The sequence below is a fragment of the Argopecten irradians genome, chromosome 11 (genome assembly GCF_041381155.1).
Source record: "Argopecten irradians isolate NY chromosome 11, Ai_NY, whole genome shotgun sequence".
NCBI lineage: Eukaryota > Metazoa > Mollusca > Bivalvia > Pectinida > Pectinidae > Argopecten > Argopecten irradians.
Window position 1 is genome coordinate 6,220,547 of NC_091144.1, and position 26,170 is coordinate 6,246,716.

Genomic DNA, 26,170 nt, shown 5'->3' on the forward strand with positions numbered 1-26,170 from the left:
TTTTTATAATTTGACAATGATTTATTGATTCAAGGAAAATGTCTGTTACACATCTTTGATAAAGAAATGATGATAACGATTTACATGCCCTGATTTGCGTAGACGACGTTTCGCCACTCATTCCACGAGTGGCAAGTCCAAGACCATTATGAAACACAACAGCTTTGGTAATTATCTCTGTACGATATATAGTCGTACAAATCCTCGAAATCTCCACCTTATTTTATAATATGTTTCTTAGCACTATTGCATTACCATATCATCAATTGAATACTCAGTAAATTGAACAATACTGTTGTTGCTCCTCAAGATTACACTGATGACCGATTCACTGTTTCCTGAATGGGGCACATAGACACATGCTGCAGTACGGGGTATTACCTAGAATACAGGAACATACAAACTATCCACTACCATCCTGATCATCCGGGAGCTATCTTATCGCGTCTGTATTACCTAACCTTCCCAACCATATTTGTGCCATCATATTGCGGCCTATACCTGGAAGTACCCACATGCACCGTCATCACCGTGCAGGTATCCTTGTCGATACAAATCAATTCTTGTCGATACAAATCAATCCTTGTCGATACAGATCAATTCTTGTCGATACAAATCAATTCTTGTCGATACAGATAAATTCTTGTCGATACAAATCAATTCTTGTCGATACAATTCACATTTGTAAACAATGCTGAAGTAGATTCAATTTAAAGTTTGCTTTTCCGTGTCCGGAAATGGTGTTTTACACCTTATGTCATCACTTGGCAAGTACATGTTATCCACTTCCGGTACATCTAGTTCAGGTGGATGTAACCGGACGCCAGGCGAGGAATGCGCGCGCATATTTGGCTTATAAGTCATATTCGACTCCTCTAACCATCGAGCGAATCGTGAATCAAATTCCTCCTCACTCTCGCCCAGTTTTACTTTGCGGTCAATGTTTGACGTCAGAGCATTATGGACGTCAAGATTGTGCGTACTGAGCGTCGCGTGACCGTCGTACTTCCGGGTGGCCTTTTTCAGTCCCTGCTCTACCACGTATGTATTGACGTTTGGAATCATTTCCGTGTCGTCACGAAAAGAAACTTCCTTGCTCCAGTTAAAATTATCAGGGAGCCTGTAAGAACATCGAATTTTCTTTTCCTCCCCAGCCTGACTTACTTCAGTACCGCTGTTTGGTCGACTGAGTAGTGTTCCTGACGCCATGGCGTTTATTTGATTAACGGGTGTTTTAGAACGCCGTGGAATGGAAGTCATAACTTGAAGTCGAGGCTCCAATGGTGATGGGGATGCCACGGAGTTAATCCGCCCGCCAGACCTATCATACTTCAGAGGTACCCTCCGTATCACATAGTCAGCATCGTTAGTACTGATGTTCGGTTGTACATAACTGTCAGGCTGGTTTAGTTTTAGCTTCCGCTTAAACAGTTGTAATGACGTATGAATGGTCATGTGGCGTTTGGAGGCTTCTGATGAGCGATACGCAGGCGCAGATTTGTTGTTCCGGCTAGAGCGTATTGCGCTACCACGAACTTCATATTTTGAATCAATAGAATTATTCACATTCGACTGCATACCTGCTGTAGTTGATTCTGTTAATGGCTGTTTGGCCTCATTTAACCTGAATGATACTTTAGGGACGGCCCCTGGTTTGACATCACCAGCTGCTATTGTTTTTGGTTTCTTGAAAGGATCCTTTCGATTTTCGTCGTTTGCAGAACTTTCCCGTAACTGATCATCAATAGCCGGAAATGACCTTGACCCGCGACCTCTAGTCTCACGTAAGATTTTAAGATGAATTTTCTTTAGATTATCGTTTTTCCTGTCTGTCTTATCATCCGACTGTTTGGTACTTGCTATACCGCCTTTTTTCCTGATCTGATAAATGACAGTCGTTGGTTCCGGAGTAGGTACGGGCTCAGAAGGTTGATCTGCCGACTCCGTTTGTCCGGAAGTCTGTCCGATTGTGTCCGGTAAAGTTGTCGTTAGGCCCTGCTGTTGGACCATATCCACAATCTGTCGTCGGAGGCCGTCAGCGTGAGATTGACGTGTGAGAGGACTCCGTCCGGTCGTGGTCGGATGAGAGGACGCGGGGGTGTACACCCGTAACATGGCGGGCTGTTAGCGTCTCCTGAAACATAGAAAAGAAACAGTCACAAATAATAAACCTAAACGATCTGCAGCGAGCGGACTGTTGCCGTCTCTTAAAACGTATGAAAATTAAACTGTCATAACCAATTCATTGTATCTCTTATACATCCAAACACGACCGACCATTAGCGGCAAAAACAAAAACAAATACATGTAGTCTCAATACATCCCTAAAGCACCCCTAACATGGTGACCATTAGTGTCTAGTGTATTTATTTTTTAAAAATACACTTATTACATGTGGGTGTTTTAATGCATTAGTTTGGTTTAATCAGTATAGAGTTTAGTAAAGCTCTCTTAGATAACAATGATCTGACCATACAGATGTAACAGTACACGTTATAGGTATTTGTTTTAACGGTGCAATATTGTTTTCACTAAATATTATCAATATAACCAATGTTTAGTCCTTTCATCCATGACTCTTCCTTAAACCTCTCAAATCACAACCCGGCGTGTCGCCGACAGAAAACAAAACACCAACAAGTTTTACCCTAATCAACGAGAACCCATCCCCGCACGATGTGATATCGTCAAGCAGCTTACCACATTATCACGGTTACTTCCGCCACATGGAACTCTCTAATAGGATTACATTTCGGTCGATCTTTTTATATTCGCTAGAGGAAGGAATGTGTCAAGGGCCATGATCGAATACCGATATGTGCTTAGACATAAAACAACAGCCTTTTTATTCCTATGCAAACCCATAGTAAACATTTCTGGTTTCTACGTTCAAAAATCAAGAGATATGAAGATGATTGATATTGCTCAAAATGTATGGAAGCACCAACATACACAACACAGACTGTAATGTAGATTCTATATAAAACACCCCTGACAAAATGTTTTTATAGTAAAATGGCTTTGTAGTTTTATTATTGCATGACCCTAGCTGATAACAGCCAAACGTAAAACGTTCACCGTGTCCCCATGTCGTTTGTACTGTACAAATATCAAAAGTACGTTTTATAGATTTTTTAACCAATAGGATTAAGCCGAGGTGTTTCGTAAGGCGTACATGGCACTTGTGATATGTGAGGGGATCAAGCAGACACTTTAGATGAGCTCGATACACCACCAAGAAAAACAGGCTAACTGTGGAGAACAACGGCTTAACCTGTTGTTGTAAATGAGGAAGTGAAATATGTCGATATCGTCACTAGTTATGATTATCAGCTGTTTTATGTATGAGATGATTCACACAAAAATAAAAACAATGAGGTAAGAAGGTAGTAAATGACATGACTAAGAAATTGCAACTTCAACTAATCAGTTAGAAAGTATTTAAAACATTGTCTCAAGTGTGCAAGGGAAAAAAACCAAAGACCAGGTGATCCGAAGTAGTAAACGCTTAGACAACCGCCGTGGAAATCTAGTTCGGATCAGGTCAAAGGTCAAAGTCTCCCTCTGTGAACAGTTGTGGCAGATAATCGATACAATGATTCGATTATAGATTGGTTACCTGACAAATATTGTTTGATATTGATTTATAGTCAGAATTAAAGATTATTCGAAGTACAATATGGTGTGTAATGGATGACAGATGAAGGTTGTGAGGGTAAAAAGTAAACAGTTCTATACTATATAGTCGTCACGATGAACAATAGCCACCGTCAATAGAGGAAATTAGAGGTATATATACAGAAATTAAAATCCACTTCGGAATGATTTAAATGCTGTGACACAACTATAAAACGACTCAATCTCCGCTGAATGGGACTTAAAATGTAATCCAAGGACTCGTTATGAGTTTACTTTACCCTTTATTGAAAAGTTTAAATTGAATTGAAACGGCAAAATATGACTTATCGTTAAAACCTATACTGTGTACAATGTAATTTTAATGGCATCAATTGACGAAATACATTTAACATATCTCTACATTTCTGAATATAACACAAAGCGTAAAAGGCTCAAACGAATGGATAACACATTTTAATTAAAGCTATAAATCGGAGATATAGCGATAGATAAGTATGTAAAGTGCCGAACAGTATAACGCGCGTCTGTACAACATTTTAGGTATTAATTAGAATACATTTAACGTCTAAACAGATAGCATCAAAGGAGATATAGGTGGAGGCAGTGTTTTTATTATTTATCTCCATGATATAAAACCGGTCGACCAATTGCTAATGAGGTCACTGTAGATTTAAATATGGTATCCTTATAAGGAATTCTTCGCCGGGAATCAAACATTAAAGTGTTCTTAAATGGCACTCTAGTATACGACTCAACATTACATGGACTTTATTTCCAATATAAATATTAAAATCTTTTAATTTACCTGCATTGAAAACCCGCACTGTAATCAATAAGATTGACTCCAACTTTGGTGATATAACTAAATGTTTTCTTGAAATAATATCATTGTAGTAAATAGATTTACACTAAAGTATTTTTAAAGCTGAATTTGTCAAGAACTATCTACATAGCGGGTTTTTAGGCCTAGGTATTACCAGTCGTTATCGGATAATTTGGTCTAGGCTATCAAAGAGCAATGCATTTGTATAATGTATCAAAATAAGGCACAGGGTCTGGAGATTTCTACTAAAATGTACCATTATAAAAGCATATACAATGTATAGATACATATTATTCAACTGCACAACATTTGCAATTAGTATCTTAGACAAAATTAGCAAAAATAAACTGTACATTTTCTATAACGACCAAGCATATCATTGAGTTGTTCATTTCCTAATTCTGACCTATTTTATAATTTTCTTGTTTTTGTAAACTAAGATTACAATTGTGAAGTCTGTACGCAACACTACACACACATTTACACTCCTCTACACAATCCACATACTGGCCTCTTCCTTACTCTCCATCCTGTTCCCATTTACACACATTTACACTCCTCTACACAATCCACATACTGGCCTCTTCCTTACTCTCCATCCTGTTCCCATTTACACACATTTACACTCCTTTACACAATCCACATACTGGCCTCTTCCTTACTCTCCATCCTGTTCCCATTTACACACATTTACACTCCTTTACACAATCCACATACTGGCCTCTTCCTTACTCTCCATCCTGTTCCCATTTACACACATTTACACTCCTCTACACAATCCACATACTGGCCTCTTCCTTACTCTCCATCCTGTTCCCATTTACACACATTTACACTCCTCTACACAATCCACATACTGGCCTCTTCCTTACTCTCCATCCTGTTCCCATTTACACACATTCACACTCCTCTACACAATCCACATACTGGCCTCTTCCTTACTCTCCATCCTGTTCCCATTTACACACATTCACACTCCTCTACACAATCCACATACTGGCCTCTTCCTTACTCTCCATCCTGTTCCCATTTCCACATTTACACACATTCACACTCCTCTACACAATCCACATACTGGCCTCTTCCTTACTCTCCATCCTGTTCCCATTTACACACATTCACACTCCTCTACACAATCCACATACTGGCCTCTTCCTTACTCTCCTTCCTGTTCCCATTTACACACATTCACACTCCTCTACACAATCCACATACTGGCCTCTTCCTTACTCTCCTTCCTGTTCCCATTTACACACATTCACACTCCTCTACACAATCCACATACTGGCCTCTTCCTTACTCTCCATCCTGTTCCCACAATCCACATACTGGCCTCTTCCTTACTCTCCATTCTGTTCCCATTTACACACATTTACACTCCTCTACACAATTCACATACTGGCCTCTTCCTTACTCTCCATTCTGTTCCCATTTACACTCCTCTACACAATCCACATACTGGCCTCTTCCTTACTCTCCATCCTGTTCCCATTTCTATATCTTGTTAACTCCATTCCTGTTTCAGTAGTAAAAGATACCCACTTTTTCTGACCTCATTCCATCCTTTCACTTTTATCTGTTCTTATTCCCGATCCTCCAAATTAAATTTTCATCTTTTCTCCTTCTACAATTGTATACCTCGTCATCCCTTTGACCCACCTAATTCCTCTACATCCACTGCCCTAATCGTATCTCCATTTGCTCCTACCTTCATTTGTTATGTCCACATGTCCAGTCCATGTCCTCATTATACATTTAGTGTTTTTCCTGGGTATTTTGGGAAATTGCCACTTGGTGAAAATTGGGAAATTTTGTGCGATAAAAGTAGGAAATGAAAAATTTAAACGGTGTTTATGGAAATTTTGGAAAAGGTAGAAATAGACAATTATGCTTCTCTAAGAATTAAGTGTAAGAATGGATACTAAAATACGACACTCAGACTTGGGATTTCCGTAATTTTTAAGTTTCGTTGCACAAAATAGGCGTCAACTCACTGATTTGGGATATTTAGACAAAGATTTGGGAAAAAATAACAAAACATACAATTGGGAATGGGGCCTTATTTCGGCCCCAAATATATAGGCAGGAAAAACACTGATTTACTGATGTCCTTACTACCTTTCTTACATATCCTGCTTTCATTCTTATCTGTACCTCATTCCCCATCCCCGCCCAATATTACCTTTCTATCTTATCACCCTCGCCATAGGTACTCCTACCCTCATTCCCTCCACACCCATCCGCCACGGATTGCTAACCTTCTACCTGCCTACCCCCAGTGGCGTGGAATGTTTTATAGACAATACATTGTATACCGCTTTGTAATGTGTTTTTGTGTATTTACATAGACACTTGAGGTTAGACTTTAAATACATATTAGATTGATATCATGCCTTTCCTGACAACAGTCGACATGTGTATTTGTTTTATGGTAAGAAGCATTTTGAATCAACTCCAAACAAGCCGACCCTGACAGCTGTGTGAGTGCGGGTATTTGGTAACGTCATCAACAGCGAGCGAAATGTTACCAAACAGTTTTTGTTACTATTTTCCTAATATCGACATCACCCTTAAAGTCTTTTAAAGTAAACATCGCTGTCTCTGAATGTGTATTAATAGATTGGGAGATAAATTTCTGTAAGACACCCCAGATATTCCAAAAAAGAAAGCGTCTTCTACTACATTGACGTTAGTCGTCATACAAATATAGGTCATGTCCAAATAAGTCATAATCTCAGTAAAAGTAGGCTGGCGGACACGGACAAGCATGTTTGGTTTCTATAGTATATGATAATTCACAATCAGGCCAGATTGTTGAAAAAATCATCGTTCCATTGTCTTAATTAACGAATATTTCCAAGAACATACTACATCGTCACTAAAAATCAATCTTGTTGATGCAATCGATTGTATAGCATATACAGTAACCCTGCAACGTCTCCGTTATTCTTTTCATCACAAAATTGAGATTATTGATTAAATGTGATATTTTTTTACAATTAGACAATAATGATTATGACGTTACACCCAACCCGTAACCATACTTACCAGTCATCATGTCTCTGTGTTTAATCTAACGTGACCACTTACACATTTTCATCCTTTTTGTCAGATGTAATTAGTATTGTGGTCAGTTATACTCTTGGGTCACACGATAACCACCAAACCACCTAATTAATCACTTAATCAGCTCACGTATTAACTCTGAATTAAACATATAAATACTTTATAATCTTATTTAGACTAAAATTATACTTACTCGTCACTAGGTATAGCCAACTCTAACATAGCTAAACATTGTGAGATCACCTGCCGGTAGAACGCCACTGCAAACAGGATATTAACACAGTCCGTTCATCAATACGATTAGTTACGATCACCAACAACAAACGTCCTCATCTAAAAACCAAATTTCAGAAATACGACTCTTCACCAAATCATTGGAAAACATATGTAAGATCCTGTGCTCGTTAGCATTAGGCCATGCTGACTGTATCTGGTGTCCCACCGTCCCCACACAACGCCGCCGTAGTGCCATACTCCTGATTTAAATATCGATACGTATTAAGACATGCCCCCTCTATAACAAGTCTGGTCAGCTTACCGCAAGCAAAACGCTACTTACACGGTATATGGTTGTAATGTTATAGATAGCAGAAAAGAAAGCATAAGGAGTTTGTTTACGATAGGATAACAGTTTTTACAATCAGGATATGTTGGTGTTATAATATCAACTAAACATGTATTATCATGAGCTGTTGTAGGACAGCTAAATCAGGTAAGTAATCCGATTCTTACCTATTGATGAACCTGTGTGTATTCATTAAGGCCTGCCTTATAGGTACTTAGTCGGTGTAAATTGTACAAAAGACTTTATGATTCGGCAATGGCCGAGACGACGATATATTTACGGGTATATATACGGGTAGATATACGGGTAGATAGGTATATAGTTAGAGATCATGGGAATTATCTACTCTTCCCTGATCTGGTCCGAGCTAAACGCTATAAAATAGGGCACACGTGTGGTGAGGGAGTGCACCCAGGGTTGTGAATTACACTACCTCACTATCTTTGTTATAATTAGTCCGTGATTTACTATATATTCCCACTACCTTTGATCCAATGAGTGCATTTTTTATTATGTAACCTTAACACAAAAATATAACTATATGATTAGGTGCAGAGGTTCCAAGTCGAAACTCAATATTAACATTTATTCATAATCAAATCAGCTAAATAACGTTAAATTACATCAGGCATATAAAGTGACTTAATGTATAAATATACATAACAACAAGTATAAATAAAATACTAACAGTGTATAACATGCTGTAGCGAGCAACAACAGACTCAAACCGAAACTAATATCAAGAGTGAATAATAAAACTAGCTATAAATAGTTAATTTCAATTTTACAACTAAATATATTTAAACTACAAATCCAATTTCAGTGCTCTAATAGAAATAAATAAAGAGTACATCATGAGTGTGATGTTGAGTATGGAATTTATTTCGCACTTACAAGTTATTACTTAAACCTTATACAAATATTTTTAAAAGCCATGGTACAAGCTTCAACAACCACGAGTCAGATTTTTGTTTTCACCACATTTATATCACCTCTCAATAGATAGAAATTTGACATGGTAGGACACTTCACTAAGGCTGATATTCCGAATTTGTATATTACAGAGTTGTCTGCACTTGCGGGTAGGTATTGATTATGACGTCATGTGTTTGCGAGCGTAACGTCATACGTTTTGGAGAAAACGACGTAAATTGTGCTCACAAAATAATGACGTAACAATCGATACCTACCTGCAAGGGAGCTAACTCTGTAATATGCAAAGAATAGTAATCATTGCATGAGTGGAACAGCACTGATTAATATTAAAAAGTATCATGACGCTTAAGATTTCATTGGTAATATAAAGTTTCTATTCGGAAAAATACGACACTTCCTTACTGATTGACAGTTCTTCTGATTCATTTAACCTCGCGTCTGTTAAAAACTTACTCGTGTGAAATTAATACAATATCTAGCTGTCTTGTAAACTTATACTATGTATATTGACTTATTTCGTTGTAAGTAGGGTCATGAACTTCCACTGTAACTTTCGTCAATTACATTTTGTAGTTTCTACATGAATCTGTATTCTATCCAAATATTTGTTTCATGATTTGAGAACACCCTATCTATACCTAAATTCACAAGCATAATATTACATTACATAGTTTCAATATTTGATGATGATCACTTATTGATGTAGTCTCTACTGCTTTTGACAATAAAAGATTACCATTCCAAACCTACTCGAATTCATTCATGGAAAACACACACGGCACAAAACAAGATCACAGAGGCAAAGACTGAAGCTATATGGAGAAGTTGCTCTGTAAAGTCGTGTAGACTGATGGTCTGAGGAGACAACAGTGAAGACACAAGTCGAGTAGTAAAAACTATGCCATTGAGGAAATAAAACACCACGAAAGTTTACATGTTACTGCTCCACATTTCTTTACACTGTCAATATGATAGCTCAACATGTTTTGATACAATGATTCCTCTTGAATTCGATTATAAAATGTATGTTTTTATTTTTATTATTGACAGACAGTTCAAGGAAAAAAATGCCTCATATGGATGATTAACGTAGAATTTAATAGCGTACTTCTAAAAATTGCACATTTTGGTAATGATGTGCACATTTTCAGTCTAGAAAAAGGCGAGAAAATCAATTTCCAAATGTAGATTTTGTAGACATCTTACTGTTAAAGTATAGTTGTTGGTATTTGTAAAACTTCCAAGATAATCAAATGGAAATAATTCATGTTGTAATTTTGTCACGCGTAAATCCCAATTTGAGTGGACTAAACATGAGGATTATCGTATTGACATTAACTGACGTAATATCTATCGAAGGAATAAAACAAATTAAACGCAGATTAACAAAGACTATGGGATAATAGTAATGCCGACATTAGCAGCTCGTTATAAATGATGCTATATAACTTTGTGATATAAGAAGAGCTTTGTATGAAGCTACACAATAAGCTTTTAGACACGGACAAACATGATTCTCGCCTAACCTGGCAGTGTCTTTGTCGATACAAAAGACAAAGTAACAAACACACAAGTATAGGAAGGGAGGTAAACCATGTACCTTTGAATAACATGGCAATGTTTTAAAAATACTTATGAAATGTCGTGCAATAAGTACTGGACAAATGATAGAGATAAAAATGAATTTTGAGATATAATATACGGTGCGGTAAATATTCGTTTTATCTAGAGTGTGAAATAAATATCACTACTTCCTAAATACTCGTAATTCAACGAAAATTAGTATATGGTTTTAAACTAAAGTACTGATACATTGCATACGCCATTTTATAACGTATCAGTACTTAAATTATCATTATTTTAAAATGGAGTCCCTCGTATTTGTGCTCAATGTTTGTTTTCAGTAAACATATTTCATATACATGTATATATATATATATATCTTTTATTTTGTTCTGGTTTCTTGCACTGCAACTAAATTTATAAAATAGCTTGCAGAAATACATAACTTAACACTAATATTTAATTATTTTGTAGGTATTGTGGATATAGCAAAATACAAAGAAAGGTAATTTAATATTAACATAATTATTATTTACAGTTCTGTTTTAGTATATCATAAAGTGAACATAAGTATTTAATTTTTATTTTAGGTATTAAGTAGGAAAAACAAGTACATGAGTTAAAGCTCGCGACTTTTTTTTTTGTTTTTTTTTTGTTTTTTTTTTTTTTTTTTTTTTTTTTTTTTTTTTTTTTGCTAATAAAACATAAGCAAAAGCAACGACGATTGGGTAAAATAAATTTCATATCCCATAACCACGTGTATAATGTAGGGGAAGTAAATCCTAATTTTAGTCGTATGGTCATTGGTACGCTATCTAAGATTTTCGAGCTTTGGAATGAGATCAGTGTGTCAGTTTAAAGGTAGGTAAGGGAATTAACTTGTACAATCTTACAGGTAAAGCCTATACAAATATACAATACATGTACATGTTGAATTCAGACAGCAAAATTATGTTTAAAGTCCCATTATGATTTTATGAATGCTCTACAAACTAAACATCGATGATCACTATGAATTTATCTTAATTTGACTTAATTTTGTTCAAATATGTACAGTTTCGACAAAAATGTATATTAAAAATATACATCAATAGAACACGCAAATGTGTATGTCTGAAAATAGTTTATGTGCCTGTACGTACCCGGATGATCACCAGGTAAATCGCAGCGACACCGCGGGGAAATTAAGAACATGTTTAGATTTATTCAATGTTTTACAATGTTCATCCTTTAAAACTGGTTCTTGTTTCCAAAATAAAAATACAATACTTCAGTAGAACTATATACTCCATTCTGACGACTTTAAACACGCAATTGCACTACAAAACAGCGAAGTATTACTAAGTAAGGATATCAACTCTATCATTTGACGAAATTTGGTTAAAAAATTCTATTAAATGTATTACGAAAACATAATGGGACTTTAACATCATTTGTATTTTGACAAAAAAATGTAGAATTCATACAAAAATATCAAAGCTATAACAAAATAATGGGGTGAAATATTCTTTTAAATAAAATAGAAAAATCATCTTTTTGGTACAAATATACATTCATTCAAGACATGTCTACCGATACGCACTATTAATTACCAAGACGATTATTAACTACAGTATATGATATCGTATAGAAGATGAACATGTGACTAGAGCTGACACTTAAACAAAGGTTCTCGATATAATTCCCTATGCTACAGAGTAACGGGAACGGTACCATATGGACAATTGATATGTAGTTTTACGAATTCTGTGATATGGTGATCATTTTGTTGACTGTTCATATGACTAGAGTAAATACGACCAACACACAAACAAGTGTTCTAGTCACGATTGATCAGTATACCGAGTAGCTGATATTTTATCAAATGATACATTTTTATCAACACTTTTGTGATCTAGAAATGATACATACAATGATGCACTAGTTTGTAGACATAAAGTAAAAGTAGCAGTATTATGTTAAGTGGTATTATATAATTATCAATTTTATTATACCGGTGTACCATTGTCTCAGTAGTCTAACCAAGTATACCAACAAATTTTGTTTTTTGGATTGGTTAATTACCATCTCTAGTCACAACCACAATATGATTAGCCGGAATCCATCCAGATACTCAGCTAAGTTAAGCAGCACTAGTACAACAGATGTGTACAGCACATACATGTATACGGAAATTTACAAAACAAGAAAACAAGATACTTGGAGACTAAAGAGTAATTTTCAGCTACCACGTATACACCATCTTGATAAAGTTTCCTGTTCTAAAACAAGTAATTATACAGTGTGTTTTCTACTAGACGGTAAGACTTTATCTTGTTGGGTGTTAATGCATAGTACTGACAATTTGTAATTTTGTTCAGGAACAATTGATTTGTTATTTACAAACAAATCATTTGAACAAATACCGGAAATATGTTATTTAGTGATTCCTAGTGTTATTTAGGTGTGTTACACCATGCCTGGAAGGTTTACTCCTGGTCGATAGGGAAACACTACCTGTAATCTTCATGCATACGTAATCCCTGCCACTATTCTCCTCTTATGTAGTGGTTTAGGAACAACAAAACTTTCTTTTTTGTTTTTCTGGGTTTTGTATTTGCGTTTCCAGTCATTGATAGTTCCAATACAGTATATCGGAATTAACTTTTCGTTGACATCATTATACACCGAAACATTTCTAACTATAGATGACACCAATTGGTTTAAATAAACTTTCATTCCACAGTGATAGGCATCACAATGGGTGGAGTTTTATTCAAAAACTGATAATTTATACAATAAATTAGCGGAACTATTGATGACTGATGCCAGATTGTGTATGCGGAGACTTGGGCTATCAATGGATACACAAATTTGTGTACGTATAGAGAGTCTCCACAATAAGGAAGGAACGAGTTTATATCCAAAGATACCAGTGATTTAGAAGTTCACCCAAAACGATGTGAATTATTAATGACTGAACAGTTCATACACCTGAATTCTGGCCATGATTTTGAATACTATTCACAGTACAATGAGTGGTATCAAAAACACTTTAAAGGTTTTCTATGATGGTGTCAATGATTGTGTACGAAAAATGCATTTTCCAGCCATTAATAATTCCAAGGATTGTGTATGAACTTCGCCAACAAAACAAGTCATCGTACGATTTTGCAACATTTTCTTCGTTTTAATTTATTTATATAAATATAATGCCATTTACATCATTCATTATCTAAGCCGCTACGTATGTATTGTCAGAATCAAAACATTATAAATAGTATATCGGGTATTATTCCGTTTAGAAACACATCAATATACCTTAGATGTATTTCTAACAATCACAATGACGTTTTCTTCTAAAAGTTTCAAATATATGATTTTCTTTAAATAGTTGTGCTGGAACTATGGGGAGTTTAGCACGTACACAAAATTGTTATGAATAATGTTGTCGGAACAGTGGGAGTATAATGCGATCACGATACTGTTTTAAATGCTACAGTCAGAACAGTAAGGATTATATGTACTTTATGCAGGTGAAATACTTAGTTCTGCCTGAATGGATCAGATTTATAAGGGAGCTCTGATTCGGAAATCTTATCGTAGCTATTGACGGGTAGCTATTCAACAACTCAACAATAAAATGTGTTAAGTCGGAGAGGCCTTATACTTATATACCTATGTAAGATGGCCGATGGTAGTATTGTCAGCTTGATATAAGGTAGGGAGACATGGACATCATACAAACCATACATGTTGGTGTTGTGGTAGCACCATTTATAACAAAAGATTGGTGCTAATCAAATCGTTAGTGACAAAACGTTACAGCACTCTGACAAGCAGTAACACTAGGACTGTTACGTACCCAGTGTCCACAGCTTCATGTCCTCACCAGGAAGACAGACATTTAACTGGTTAAACAGAGTCTAATGTAGTGGCTAACTATGTTTGTGTTGGACAGTAACGAAGAAACTGATAAAGAACGCAGAACTTAGTGACTACTGTGGTTCTGACTTGGATATGGTGTGGTTCGTTCTATGGGATGCTTTCCGATGCGTCTTGTGACATAATTCTGAAGACTCTGTCGCTCAGTTCGTCTGGTGAAATAACGGGAGATGTTCGGATAAAGTCAGGGCCAGTAACAAGAACGGGGAAAACAGAATAGGACAGTCATACCTCATTGATATCGGTAAGTAAAGGACACCTTCATATGGACATGTATTGGACATATCTACAGACTTTGACTCACACTCGTTAATCTAATTACCGACTAAACCTACTAGGTTTTATTAACGTAAGTGACATCCTGTTTGTGTATTGTAAAGATAACAAATTCCGACGTCCATTTATAGAAAGATAGAATACATTCCTTTTAAACCAAACTGGCATACCAATGTGTCGTTATAATTCTTAGCTTTTGACCTGGTAAAGTTTATTTTTATCGATGTTTAACAGACGAGTTTTTGCACATGAGAAGTTTGAATATCATATTGTCGCATACGTTAATGGAAAAAATGTCATTCTAATTTCCTCTTCTATCGCAAATGCACTCTCGAAAGAAAGGCTTTCCGTAAAGCTTGATATTTGCATCAGTTAATGGTTATTTTGCTTTAACCGCCCCCATTAACCCACCTTCACACAGATTCTTACACAAACCATCATCCCTATTTCCTTATTCTTCACAAATCCACATCCATTATAAACAAACTACCCATTACCCCCATCCCAGCTCGTATACTGAAACTTATATCGCACTAATTAAACTGAGCTGTCATTATTTATTAACCTACCCCATGTATCGAACGTCTATTTTAAATATGTCCCTGCTAAATAACAGAGCTATTATTATGCACCAACTATTATCTTCTACCCCATGCTAGCGATCCCGAAGTACCATTATACTAAGTTTATGATTAGACGTAAATCTGTATCGACAGGGAACTATCATGCCATCCAAACATTCCAAACCTTGTAACATATTGAACAACTGTCATAGATATCATTATAATTTCATTACTCTGACGGATTTTAAAAATGTTTCTATACATTAATTGGAAACTATGCTAAAGTTACTTAATTTGAGGTACGTTAATTGGACGTAGTATTGTATCCATTTACATAGAGCATTTTTATAAGGAGTAGTTAATGACATTTTGCATTAAGCATTTAAAGAACCAGAAAATGAACAAAAATGTTACTCATTCATCGACTTCGATCATGTTGTAAAGTACCTGTCAATGAGGTATCACGTGACAAATCACCAATTGTTATCAAACAATTCCCTTAAATTAATACTACGATATTATCAATGAAGATATAGATCTCATGATTCAATTACACATTGAACCGATAATGTGCTAAACTGTCACAAAGATGGTCAAAGAATAAGTTGGCAACTGAACTGATAATGTGCTAGACTGTCAAAAGGATGGTCAAAGAATAAGTTGGCAGCTAATCAACACATTTCATGAACACGACATGACCTGCTTAATCATTGACCAGTTGACTAAAGCAATCAACTAAATAGATAAATTTACAAACAGATAATATCCAATATCATAGATAATATATAAAGAAATAATTGACTCTCAATTGGCGTTCAAACCCATACGAATGACGATGTACATGTAACAGTTCAATTCTTGCTGTGCATTTTACAACGATTTTATCAGAAAAGCTCGGCAATTCGTCTGAGAAATGATCAATGATTACATACTGCCTAGCGATGAATTCAATACAAGTTTACTATGACTGTTGGTCATACTATTTGAATAAGATTTAATATTCCATATCCTTATGCCATAACAATACAGAATCAGGTATCGATGCCTGGTAGATGATTACCTCGTATGTAACCAATAGTTATAAAAGAATCAACATAATAGTTTAATCTTTCCATAAAAGAGTATCATTGTATTTTGATATTCGTTTAATTGTAATTCAATGGACTAATCCCTCCCTGACATTTAATATAGCACTATATGTATGTACCCCACACTCGTATCAATATTGATATACAATGACTACAGAGAGTCTTACTTACCATTATCGTTTCTGGCCTCTGTGGGACGGTGTATAGGATTCTCTTATGCTCACACACGTGGAGTTAGAGTTAATTTTTGACCTGGAAAATTCTTTTGGAAATGTTGTCAGTTCCCAACGGTCACAGAAATTATGTTCAATATTCAGTAACAATAATTCCTCAGGGAATATTGTCAATTCTTTCGGTGTAAATAATTTCTATACGGATTATTTTCAGTTCTTTCGTTGTGAATAAATCCTCTGGAAATATTGTCAAGTCTACACGATCACAGAAATGACTCTTTAACTGAAATCCGTACGACTTAAAGTAATAAATAACAGAACTTTAACTTAAGCATTAATACTTCCATTGGCTTACAGACTTTAGAGGAAGCATGTCACTGTCTCATCTCTTGGTAACAGACGTGTTACTTTGTGCAGTTTTGGTTGTGACCGTGCAGTGGTGTGGAGACGGTAGAGTAGAGTGGGATACTACTAATCCGACAAAAAACATCCTCGGCGTATGTGGTCTCTCATTAATAATCCTGTTTACAATGAACACGTTCACATCCTTTAGATATCCAGTTATTGATTCCTTTATCCAGTTATAAATATTTGTCCATTCTTATACCCTGTACACCCATGTTCCTTGTCATACTTTGTCCAATCTAAGACCATCAGATCTGGTGAGGGAATTAGCAGATACTGTAAAATAAAAAGAAACAAGACCTTAGACACATCACAACATATGTTCCAATAGTGCAATTTTATACGATATAACAGGTGTCGTGATATTTATACTGGAACCTAGAGTTCTAATCCTCCATAACGCCATCTGAGGAATGTGTTCTGCTTAGTATCACATTATCAGGTGAGGTGCCATTAACAACAGAAGTCATTGTTAATTTGTACAATACCAGAACGTCACTTGGTATGTTCTTTGTCTTCCGCAGACACCAAAAGTGACAGTGCTTACACATAGACATATCCGGTAACAGGTATGGCCATTGTTGGTTCGCTCACACCAGTACTAACGATATATTGATGGCGCACTAGACGGCCTCGCGCGTTACAGTCAAATTCACATTTCAAAGGTTGCGATGTTTTAGCAATTTAAGCAGAAATAACAACACAGTAAGACATATTAAAGCTTTCTCTCCGGATTTAGCGTTCTAGCGTAACAGAAAAGGTATTGATATAAGAGATACATAAATGATTGTCAGACCTATATACATGTCCTACAGGTGACAATGTTTAAACCTACAGTCGTCATATCGAATTTTAAAAACATTGTTCCTGACGAAATACTCGGTTTCGTAATTTTTTTAAGAAACAATGTCTTGGTAATGTCAGGTTTATACACCTCTCGGCGTCCGATGTCACTTTCCTCATCTTCGTAGCTTATTTCGGCACGAGGTCGTCGGTAACGATATATCGTTTTCAACCAGTTCCCAAAAGTCAGTTCTGTGTTGCCTCAGCAAGCAATGAATTTACAAATCCTTTAGTTGATACTACAAAGACTAACAAAGTATTTTTATAGTAACACAGTCGTTTATACTTTAGTAATTTTTCTGGTAGTTTATGCCCATGTTGATTCCCTATTGTAAAGATATCCGTACCTGGTGCCTGTACTCTCCAGTCTGCCTTGGTCCGCTTTATCCACCACACCTCCCAGTAATACGCCCCCGGATGTCTCCCTAATTAGCCCAACACACTTTGATGAAACAGATAATAATAAATCAATGATCAATCCATCAAACAGTCATCCCCATCATATGAGACTAGGGCGGAGACAGACTACTATATCAATATACCCAATACATAATATGACGTCCCCATCATATGAGACTAGGGCGGAGACAGGCTACTATATCAATATACCCAATACATAATATGAAGTTTTTTCGTTTGTTTATTGACTATCACTCGTCTATTTCCGGTTCACTTGTCTATTTCCGGTTCTCTCGGGTACAAAATCAGTCGATTGGTTCCCAGAGAACATTTCTTTGTTTTGCTTTACTCGGTCTGGTAGCTTGGCTGCTTACCAATAGTAATTATACTGTTGGGTAACTGATGTGAATATCAAGGACAGGGACATATGCCTATGTCATAGTTGTGGATTCATATCCGTTACTGACTGTTTACTGCAAACAAACGTATCGAGATACAGCACCAAGGCAACCCAAAGGATTCAGCAGAATCATACATAGCAGCAGTGTATTGTTTTCTGATCCATTTAGGTATATGCCTTAACGACTGTACACGTAGTATTGAACAATAAAAACATACCCTAACACTCTGACCCTGTGTAGGTAGGTAAAGTTACATGTCAAACACACCAGTCAATCTTCTGTTTGCTTCTTTGTTCATTTACAGCTGCAAAGGGAAGAGGGAAACAATTATTCCTTTCATGGTTACATATACTGGTATTAAAATATTAAATCTGGAAATCAATATAGCGAATCGATTTTATTACTCAAACAAGGTATTTACAGCGTGCACTAGGACGTATTTCAATAAACTGAACAATAGCACAGTAAAAACAATAAGACAAATACCAGGTACACTGTAGATCGATGTTGTACAATGGTCGTTAAAATCGCACATTGGAAACGTTATTGAAAACAAATTCTGTAAAATGTTAGCATTCAATATCATCTAGGTTTGTCGACATCATAATACTCTAAAAGCTAATTAAACAGTATTATAATTAAGAGTTCAGGGATAACAAATATATATATTAACGTACCGAGATGTTATCGATGGCATTGATAGCATCTTGTATGATCCCTACATTAACGTATATCTTTACATACCGGGATGTTGTTTGTTGTATCGACATGGTCCTAGCAGCAGAATGTTAGGACCACATCTCTTTGGTTCTGTTTCTGGTTAATTGGGATGTTAGGACCACATCTCCTTAATTCTGTTTCTGGTTGATCGCGATGTTAGGACCATATCTCCTTGGTTCTGTTTCTGGTTGATCGCGATGTTAGGACCATATCTCCTTGGTTCTGTTTCTGGTTGATCGGGATGTTAGGACCATATCTCCTTGGTTCTGTTTCTGGTTGATCGCGATGTTAGGACAATATCTCCTTGGTTCTGTTTCTGGTTGATCGCGATGTTAAGACCATATCTCCTTGGTTCTGTTTCTGGTTGATCGGGAAGTTAGGACTACATCTCCTTGATTCTGTTTCTGGTTGATCGTGATGTTAGGACCATATCTCCTTGGTTCTGTTTCTGGTTGATCGGGATGTTAGGACCATATCTCCTTGGTTCTGTTTCTGGTTGATCGCGATGTTAGGACCATATCTCCTTGGTTCTGTTTCTGGTTGATCGGGATGTTAGGACCATATCTCCTTGGTTCTGTTTCTGGTTAATCGGGATGTTAGGACCATATCTCTTTGGTTCTGTTTCTGGTTGATCGGGATGTTAGGACCATATCTCCTTGGTTCTGTTTCTGGTTGATCGGGAAGTTAGGACTACATCTCCTTGGTTCTGTTTCTGGTTGATCGCGATGTTAGGACCACATCTCCTTAATTCTGTTTCTGGTTGATCGCGATGTCAGAACCACATCTCCTTGATTCTATTTCTGGTTGATCGTTCTGTTTCCAGGATATTTTACTCTTATGCAGTATGCTGTACGAGACTGAATAGCTAGTGTATACTGATCTACAGTACATATGTTTCCTTAAAAGTTACAACTGTCGTGTAGGGCGCACACCTGGAGGTAAAACAAACGATATAAATATAGGTATTTAGGTATATACCGGGAGTTGTTATACTAATAATGGGACCGTGATCGATATCCAAGGTCCAACAGGTATATACAGGTAAACCGATACGATAGTACTTACCTTTAATGAGAGTCATTATCTTAATCAGTACTCGTGGTACTAAACCTTAATATAGCACGGTTAACATAAAATGTTATAGATGACTCTTGTTGATATTACTTGATGTTATGTAAGTTCTGCTAATTCATGATGCGGTTCTCAACGACGAGTTATCTCCTTGATTATCAGCTTTTACATGGCTAAGCATAAGTCGACTCTAGTATCCACACTTCTCTGTACCATTCTCTGGATTTCACGATTGGATTACTCCGAACAGTTCTGTGGCTATTACGATTTCGCTATCCTGTACAACTTCTTGGTCGTTACGGTTCCAATATTCCTTTCCCATTTCGATTATTCATGTAAACATATCTTCTCGCAGCCACGATTCACTTTTAGAAACTGCGATTTTCTGCATTATTTTTGTTTAAATGCATAACTATTAATAAGTAATAGGATTTTTTATTATTTTACCACCTAAAATACAATACCAATGAAAACTTACAGATATTTCAGCTGTTAATAACTCCTAGTGCTGCTTCACTAGACATCTTTGACATAGAGATCTGAAAACCTTTTTGTGTACACCGTCCCCAGGATGATACCAGTACCCATCAGCAGTCTCGACCCCTCTTACACGACTTCCTCTAGTTTGCGGGTCAGCGGTCGTGATCAGTCACTGTTCGATATTATTGGTCCCTCCATGTTCTGTTCATTTCGTCTGCTCTATATCCAGTTCAATTCCCTCATTATATACACTCTGTTTTGGTCGTTATCTAGTTGTTATCCTCATTGCGCCCGTCAGTCTGACCTGCTGTAACCGTCGCCATGTTGACCGTGGAAACCCTCTGGTAGCAATCTTGACAGAAACAATTGTTCCACCCCTTCTCCCTTCACTAGTCTGTTAGCTTATGGATCGTGGAAGCCTTTCCCGCACGTGTCTATTCATATCCTACTTTCCATGACACAGTCAACTCCACGAGGATGACCTTCTGTCGCTGCCGTGACCATAGTGTGTGCTATACAATGTATCCGCAAAGACAAGACGTCTGTTGATGTCTGTTGATGTCTCATCTCCTAGATTTATGATTGGAGATGTTCGAATAAAGTTGGTAGCAGTAAGTTGACTTTTATTCTCCAACTTTTACAAACTGTACGTGGGTGAGTTCAAACTTTTCTGTTGCTGGCCTCTTCTGTCGTCGCTTGTTTTCTAAGTTGCCGGCTAAGACAGCTAGAACCTGGTCGTGTCACCAACGGTATCTTCTATACTGGAGAGCTGCTCTACAGCCAGCCAGATAGAGTGTGTGCTTGTATCCCTCAGCCAACACACAAGGTACAAAGTTTTCAACAGGACTCCGTCAACACAAGTTGCCTGGAAATGGCACTGTATTATACATTGACGTAAGGATATATATCCTCCCGGAATCCATCTTAATTCCATGAGTTGCTATATAATCCGCGCTCTGGAAGGTTCCAGAGAGTCTATGATCCTTGCTTGTCTAACTCAACTCATACGCTGGTGCTCCTCCTTTGCATTGTTACTACTCTATACTGTCTCTTCTTGTCTTCTGCTTTGCTCCACTGGGAAAATAGTCGACTCCCAGTCCACGTCTTCCAACACAGATGTTCCCAATAATGTTCTGAAGTTCTCTGTACTCTCGTGATCATTTCTCCGGTTGGTGCCCGGCTTAATAAGTCATTGTATGGTATTCGTTGGGTATTATGTACGTGTTTCAAAAGTATATACGGATTTTCAAATGACTATCCGAAAAATATGTTTACATTCTTTTCTTAGGTATTGTAAACCAAATTTCGTTTATATGCGATTTAATTTCATGATCTATGTGTATTGGCAAAAATTCACCTCCGTGAGTAAATATCAATGACAATTTTTGCACAATCAAATTCAAAAATAAACATGCTTTCAAACGGAAATCGCGAAAGACAGTTGTTTTACAGTATTTCCCAATGACTTGAAACTGTTTAGATTAACTATACTAACTTTACTTGTATTATTATCTTGATAATTTTTTAAGTTACGTCATTTCAGTTATAAGATCTTATTGAATGAGAAAATACAAACATGTGACTATGACTATACACGTATATGTTTCCATTAAAACTTGTACTATTGTCGCTGATTATCATAGAACTATCCTATAAAATACAATCATAGACGTGTTGTAACACTGGTATAGATACATTATGTACAACCAGGTGAATCTCCATGATGCCCGGATGTACTTTAAAAAAGAGAATTCAATCAGAGACTGATATAAAAGGGTCGATCACAAACTTCCACAACAGTTATGTATCTTGTATAATGTTACCGACATATTCACCCGGTCCCCATGGTATCTCTTTAATATGCTTTAACATTGTACACATAGAGAACGGAATAATTTGTGCCCTTAAAAATTCTATCTTATTGTACCTTAAAATAATTACTTCGTCTACTCCCCGACTATTGTCATACCTCAAAAGACTAATTACTTTACACACCTATATAAGTGTCCTCCGGATAAAATCGGGCCCCGAGTATGTGGCGATCTCTGAGTAGGTAATGAAGTGTTTGTTGACGAGTTTAAATTGTTACACCATTTAGGGGCGTATCGATTTACCAATAGGACTATTGTTACAACTTAAATGCCGGTAACTACAGTAAATAAAACGCCAAGGCTTTATAATGCCTCCAAGAGATTTTGTCTTTTAGGTGTTGAATGCGTGTTTAACAATTAAATCGATCTTGTCCTTAGCTTGATAGAATCAACCCGTACGAAAATTGATCGAGTTCCCGTCACAAAATGTTATGAATTTATTTCAGACAAAAAGAATTCTAATTTGTAAAGGTCATTGCTACCTAAAAGAATAGAGACTTATCATAGTGTCAACAAAAATGTGTTGATAAACATCAAACTGTTTTGCCAGTGGAGCTGGACTTGGTCAATCAATTGGCAAGAGCAATCGTCTATTGCTTCAAGGTTCTGAGTTCGAACTGCGGTCTGTCCGCAACAATTTTTTTTCCTCTCTGTTACAGAATTGGTGCCCAACTAAATACTAACGTGTGTATGTGATGGTATTGGGTATCTTGTGTCTTAAAGAGCGAAATGCTGAACAGACCTGGATCCATCATAGGTGCTCAGGTAGCCTCCCTCTAGACTGTGAGGAAGGTCATAGATTCGAATTCTGGTCGTTACAGTTTCTCCTCTCCGGTTTCAATCTTACAAACACCCTCCATGTAAATTCAATAGCTCTTCATTCGACAAATTCCATTATGTTCTGACTTTGTCGCTCCATTCACTTGGAGTATGTAGTCGATAAAGGCACATAAAACCCCGTGTGATTTGTCTATCGATTCGGCGTGAAATGCTTCTTTAACAACCACGAAATCTATTACTGCCATAACCGTGTGATGGTGATAGGTAAGGTGCGGAAGGATGACGCTTTAAAGTATTCAATCACCGAGGCATGTCCGCCGTGAATATCGAATTCATTAATCGAAGGTTAAAATAAGTACACCATATGTAGAGCACAGCTACTTGTAAAGGTGTGATAGCTAACTTTGGTAATCCATAGAGTTACAGGTAAGTATACAACTTGTTGAGGTTTAACAGTGATATATTTAGGATTTTGTTTTCAGCAAGGTTTAACAGTGATATATTTAGGATTTTGTTTTCTGTGTGATATAACAGTAATATATTTAGGAATATGATTATGATGTGGTATACCAGCAATATATTTAGTATTTTGTTTCCTGTTTGGTATAACAGCAATATGTTTAGGATTTTGTTTCCTGTTTGGTATAACAGCCAATATATTTAGGATTTTGTTTTTTTGGTATACAGCAATATATTTAGGATTTTGTTTCCTGTGTGGTATATTTCGCAGAATTTAGATTATGTTTCCTGTTTGGTATAACAGAATATATTTAGGATTTTGTTTCCTGTTTGGTATACAGCAATATATTAGGATTTTGTTTCTGTTTGTATAACAGAATATAATTTTGGATTTTGTTTCCTGTTTGGTATAACAGAATATATTTAGGATTTTGTTTCCTGTTTGGTATAACAGCAATATATTTAGGATTTTGTTTCCTGTTTGGTATAACAGCAATATATTTAGGATTTTGTTTCCTGTTTGGTATAACAGCAATATATTTAGGATTTTGTTTTCTGTGTGGTATAACAGCAATCTATTTAGGATTTTGTTTACAATGTGTTATAACAGCAATATATTTAGGATTTTGTTTCCTGTTTGGTATAACAGCAATATATTTAGGATTTTGTTTCCTGTTTGGTATAACAGCAATATATTTAGGATTTTGTTTCCTGTTTGGTATAACAGCAATCTATTTAGGATTTTGTTTCTGTTGTATAACAGCATATATATTTTTTGTTTCATTTGTGGTATAACAGCAATATATTTAGGATTTTGTTTCCTGTTTGGTATAACAGCAATATATTTAGGATTTTGTTTCCTGTTTGGTATAACAGCAATATATTTAGGATTTTGTTTCCTGTTTGGTATAACAGCAATATATTTAGGATTTTGTTTCCTGTTTGGTATAACAGCAATATATTTAGGATTTTGTTTCCTGTTTGGTATAACAGTAACATATTTAGGATTTCGTTTCCTGTTTGGTATAACAGTAATATATTTAGGATTTTGTTTCCTGTTTGGTATAACAGCAATATATTTAGGATTTTGTTTCCTGTTTGGTATAACAGCAATATATTTAGGATTTTGTTTCCTGTTTTGTATAACAGCAATATACAATGTATTTAGGATTTTGTTTCCTGTTTGGTATAACAGCAATATATTTAGGATTTTGTTTCCTGTTTGGTATAACAGCAATATATTTAGGATTTTGTTTCCTGTTTGGTATAACAGCAATATATTTAGGATTTCGTTTCCTGTTTGGTATAACAGCATATATTTTGGATTTGTTCCTTTTAGAATATTTGATTTCGTTTTTTTGGTATACAGCAATATATTTAGGATTTTGTTTCTGTTTGGTATAAAGAATATATTTAGTAACAGTATATATTTAGGATTTTGATTTCTGTGCGGTTTAGAGTAGAGATGTTAATATATTATGGATTTTGTTATCTTTCCGATTTTTCATGCTCATCAATTTAACATTGGTGTTATATTCACCATGTCAGAGTCATGCCAAGCAGGGTGTCTTAACAGTAATAGATTTAGGATTTTATTTCCCGTGGTTATATTTTTCATGTTCTTCGATCTGACATATCTTATAGCAATAGATAAAACATATATGTAAAGTCAAACTCACATCTAGCTGAGAAACTGAGTAGCAAATGTCTTAATTACATTTTTTTTGGTTCACGTTTGAATGATTTTAATGACATTTAACACCATAGAAAGTAACATAATCGGCTCACCAATCAGACATTCTATTTATAGAAACATTAAATTGCTTATTTGGAGATCGAAGATTTTTTTTACTTTTAAACTTTGCTGTGTACCAGGTATAGAGCTTAATTGATTCTAAGAGGGACGTGTCTCGGCGAATCGTAGACTCGCTATTAATGGTCACATGTTAGGGGAGATATCTGTGTAAAAGGTCGGTAAAGGATAAGTGTACATGTACTGTGAATGGCTAGGGGGTACGTCTGATGACAATTGGACATTAGACTCTATCTCAGTAAAACTATCGAAATGTGAATTGGACATGTATCGATTTGTAGCGGATAGGAAGGTAAGTAAAGTGTACATACA

At 36.1% G+C, this 26,170-nt stretch overlaps 2 protein-coding genes across 7 annotated transcripts in view; one reads left to right on the forward strand and one right to left on the reverse strand.

The window, feature by feature from the left end:
* Window positions 1-20,301, reverse strand: LOC138334374 (uncharacterized). Of its 4 annotated transcripts, XM_069283043.1 has the most exons (5): window positions 19,409-20,301; window positions 18,882-18,968; window positions 18,212-18,306; window positions 16,615-17,297; window positions 1-2,134 (listed from the first exon to the last, which is right to left on the reverse strand). In XM_069283043.1, the coding sequence occupies exon 5, from the start codon at window positions 2,113-2,115 to the stop codon at window positions 706-708; it is 1,410 nt and encodes a 469-aa protein (XP_069139144.1). In that variant the 5' UTR covers window positions 2,116-2,134; window positions 16,615-17,297; window positions 18,212-18,306; window positions 18,882-18,968; window positions 19,409-20,301; the 3' UTR covers window positions 1-705. The 4 variants fall into 4 exon arrangements, with proteins under 4 accessions (XP_069139144.1, XP_069139145.1, XP_069139146.1 ...); XM_069283044.1 differs by lacking the exon at window positions 18,212-18,306; XM_069283045.1 differs by lacking the exons at window positions 16,615-17,297; window positions 18,212-18,306; window positions 18,882-18,968; window positions 19,409-20,301 and adding an exon at window positions 8,261-8,355.
* Window positions 14,040-26,170, forward strand: part of LOC138334373 (uncharacterized) — a 16,973-nt gene continuing 4,842 nt past the window's right edge. Inside the window, exon 1 of one of the 3 annotated variants that reach the window (XM_069283038.1) lies at window positions 14,040-14,760. The gene's annotated coding sequence lies outside the window, so the exon portion shown is untranslated. Of the gene's footprint in view, window positions 14,761-23,896; window positions 24,013-25,847; window positions 26,151-26,170 lie in introns of those variants that run through there. The other 2 variants (XM_069283040.1, XM_069283039.1) reach the window with 2 other exon arrangements.

Coding starts and splice junctions, on each gene's coding strand:
- LOC138334374 (XM_069283044.1), bottom strand. CDS start 2,115: ATGTTACGGGTGTACACCCCCGCGTCCTCTCATCCGACCACGACCGGA.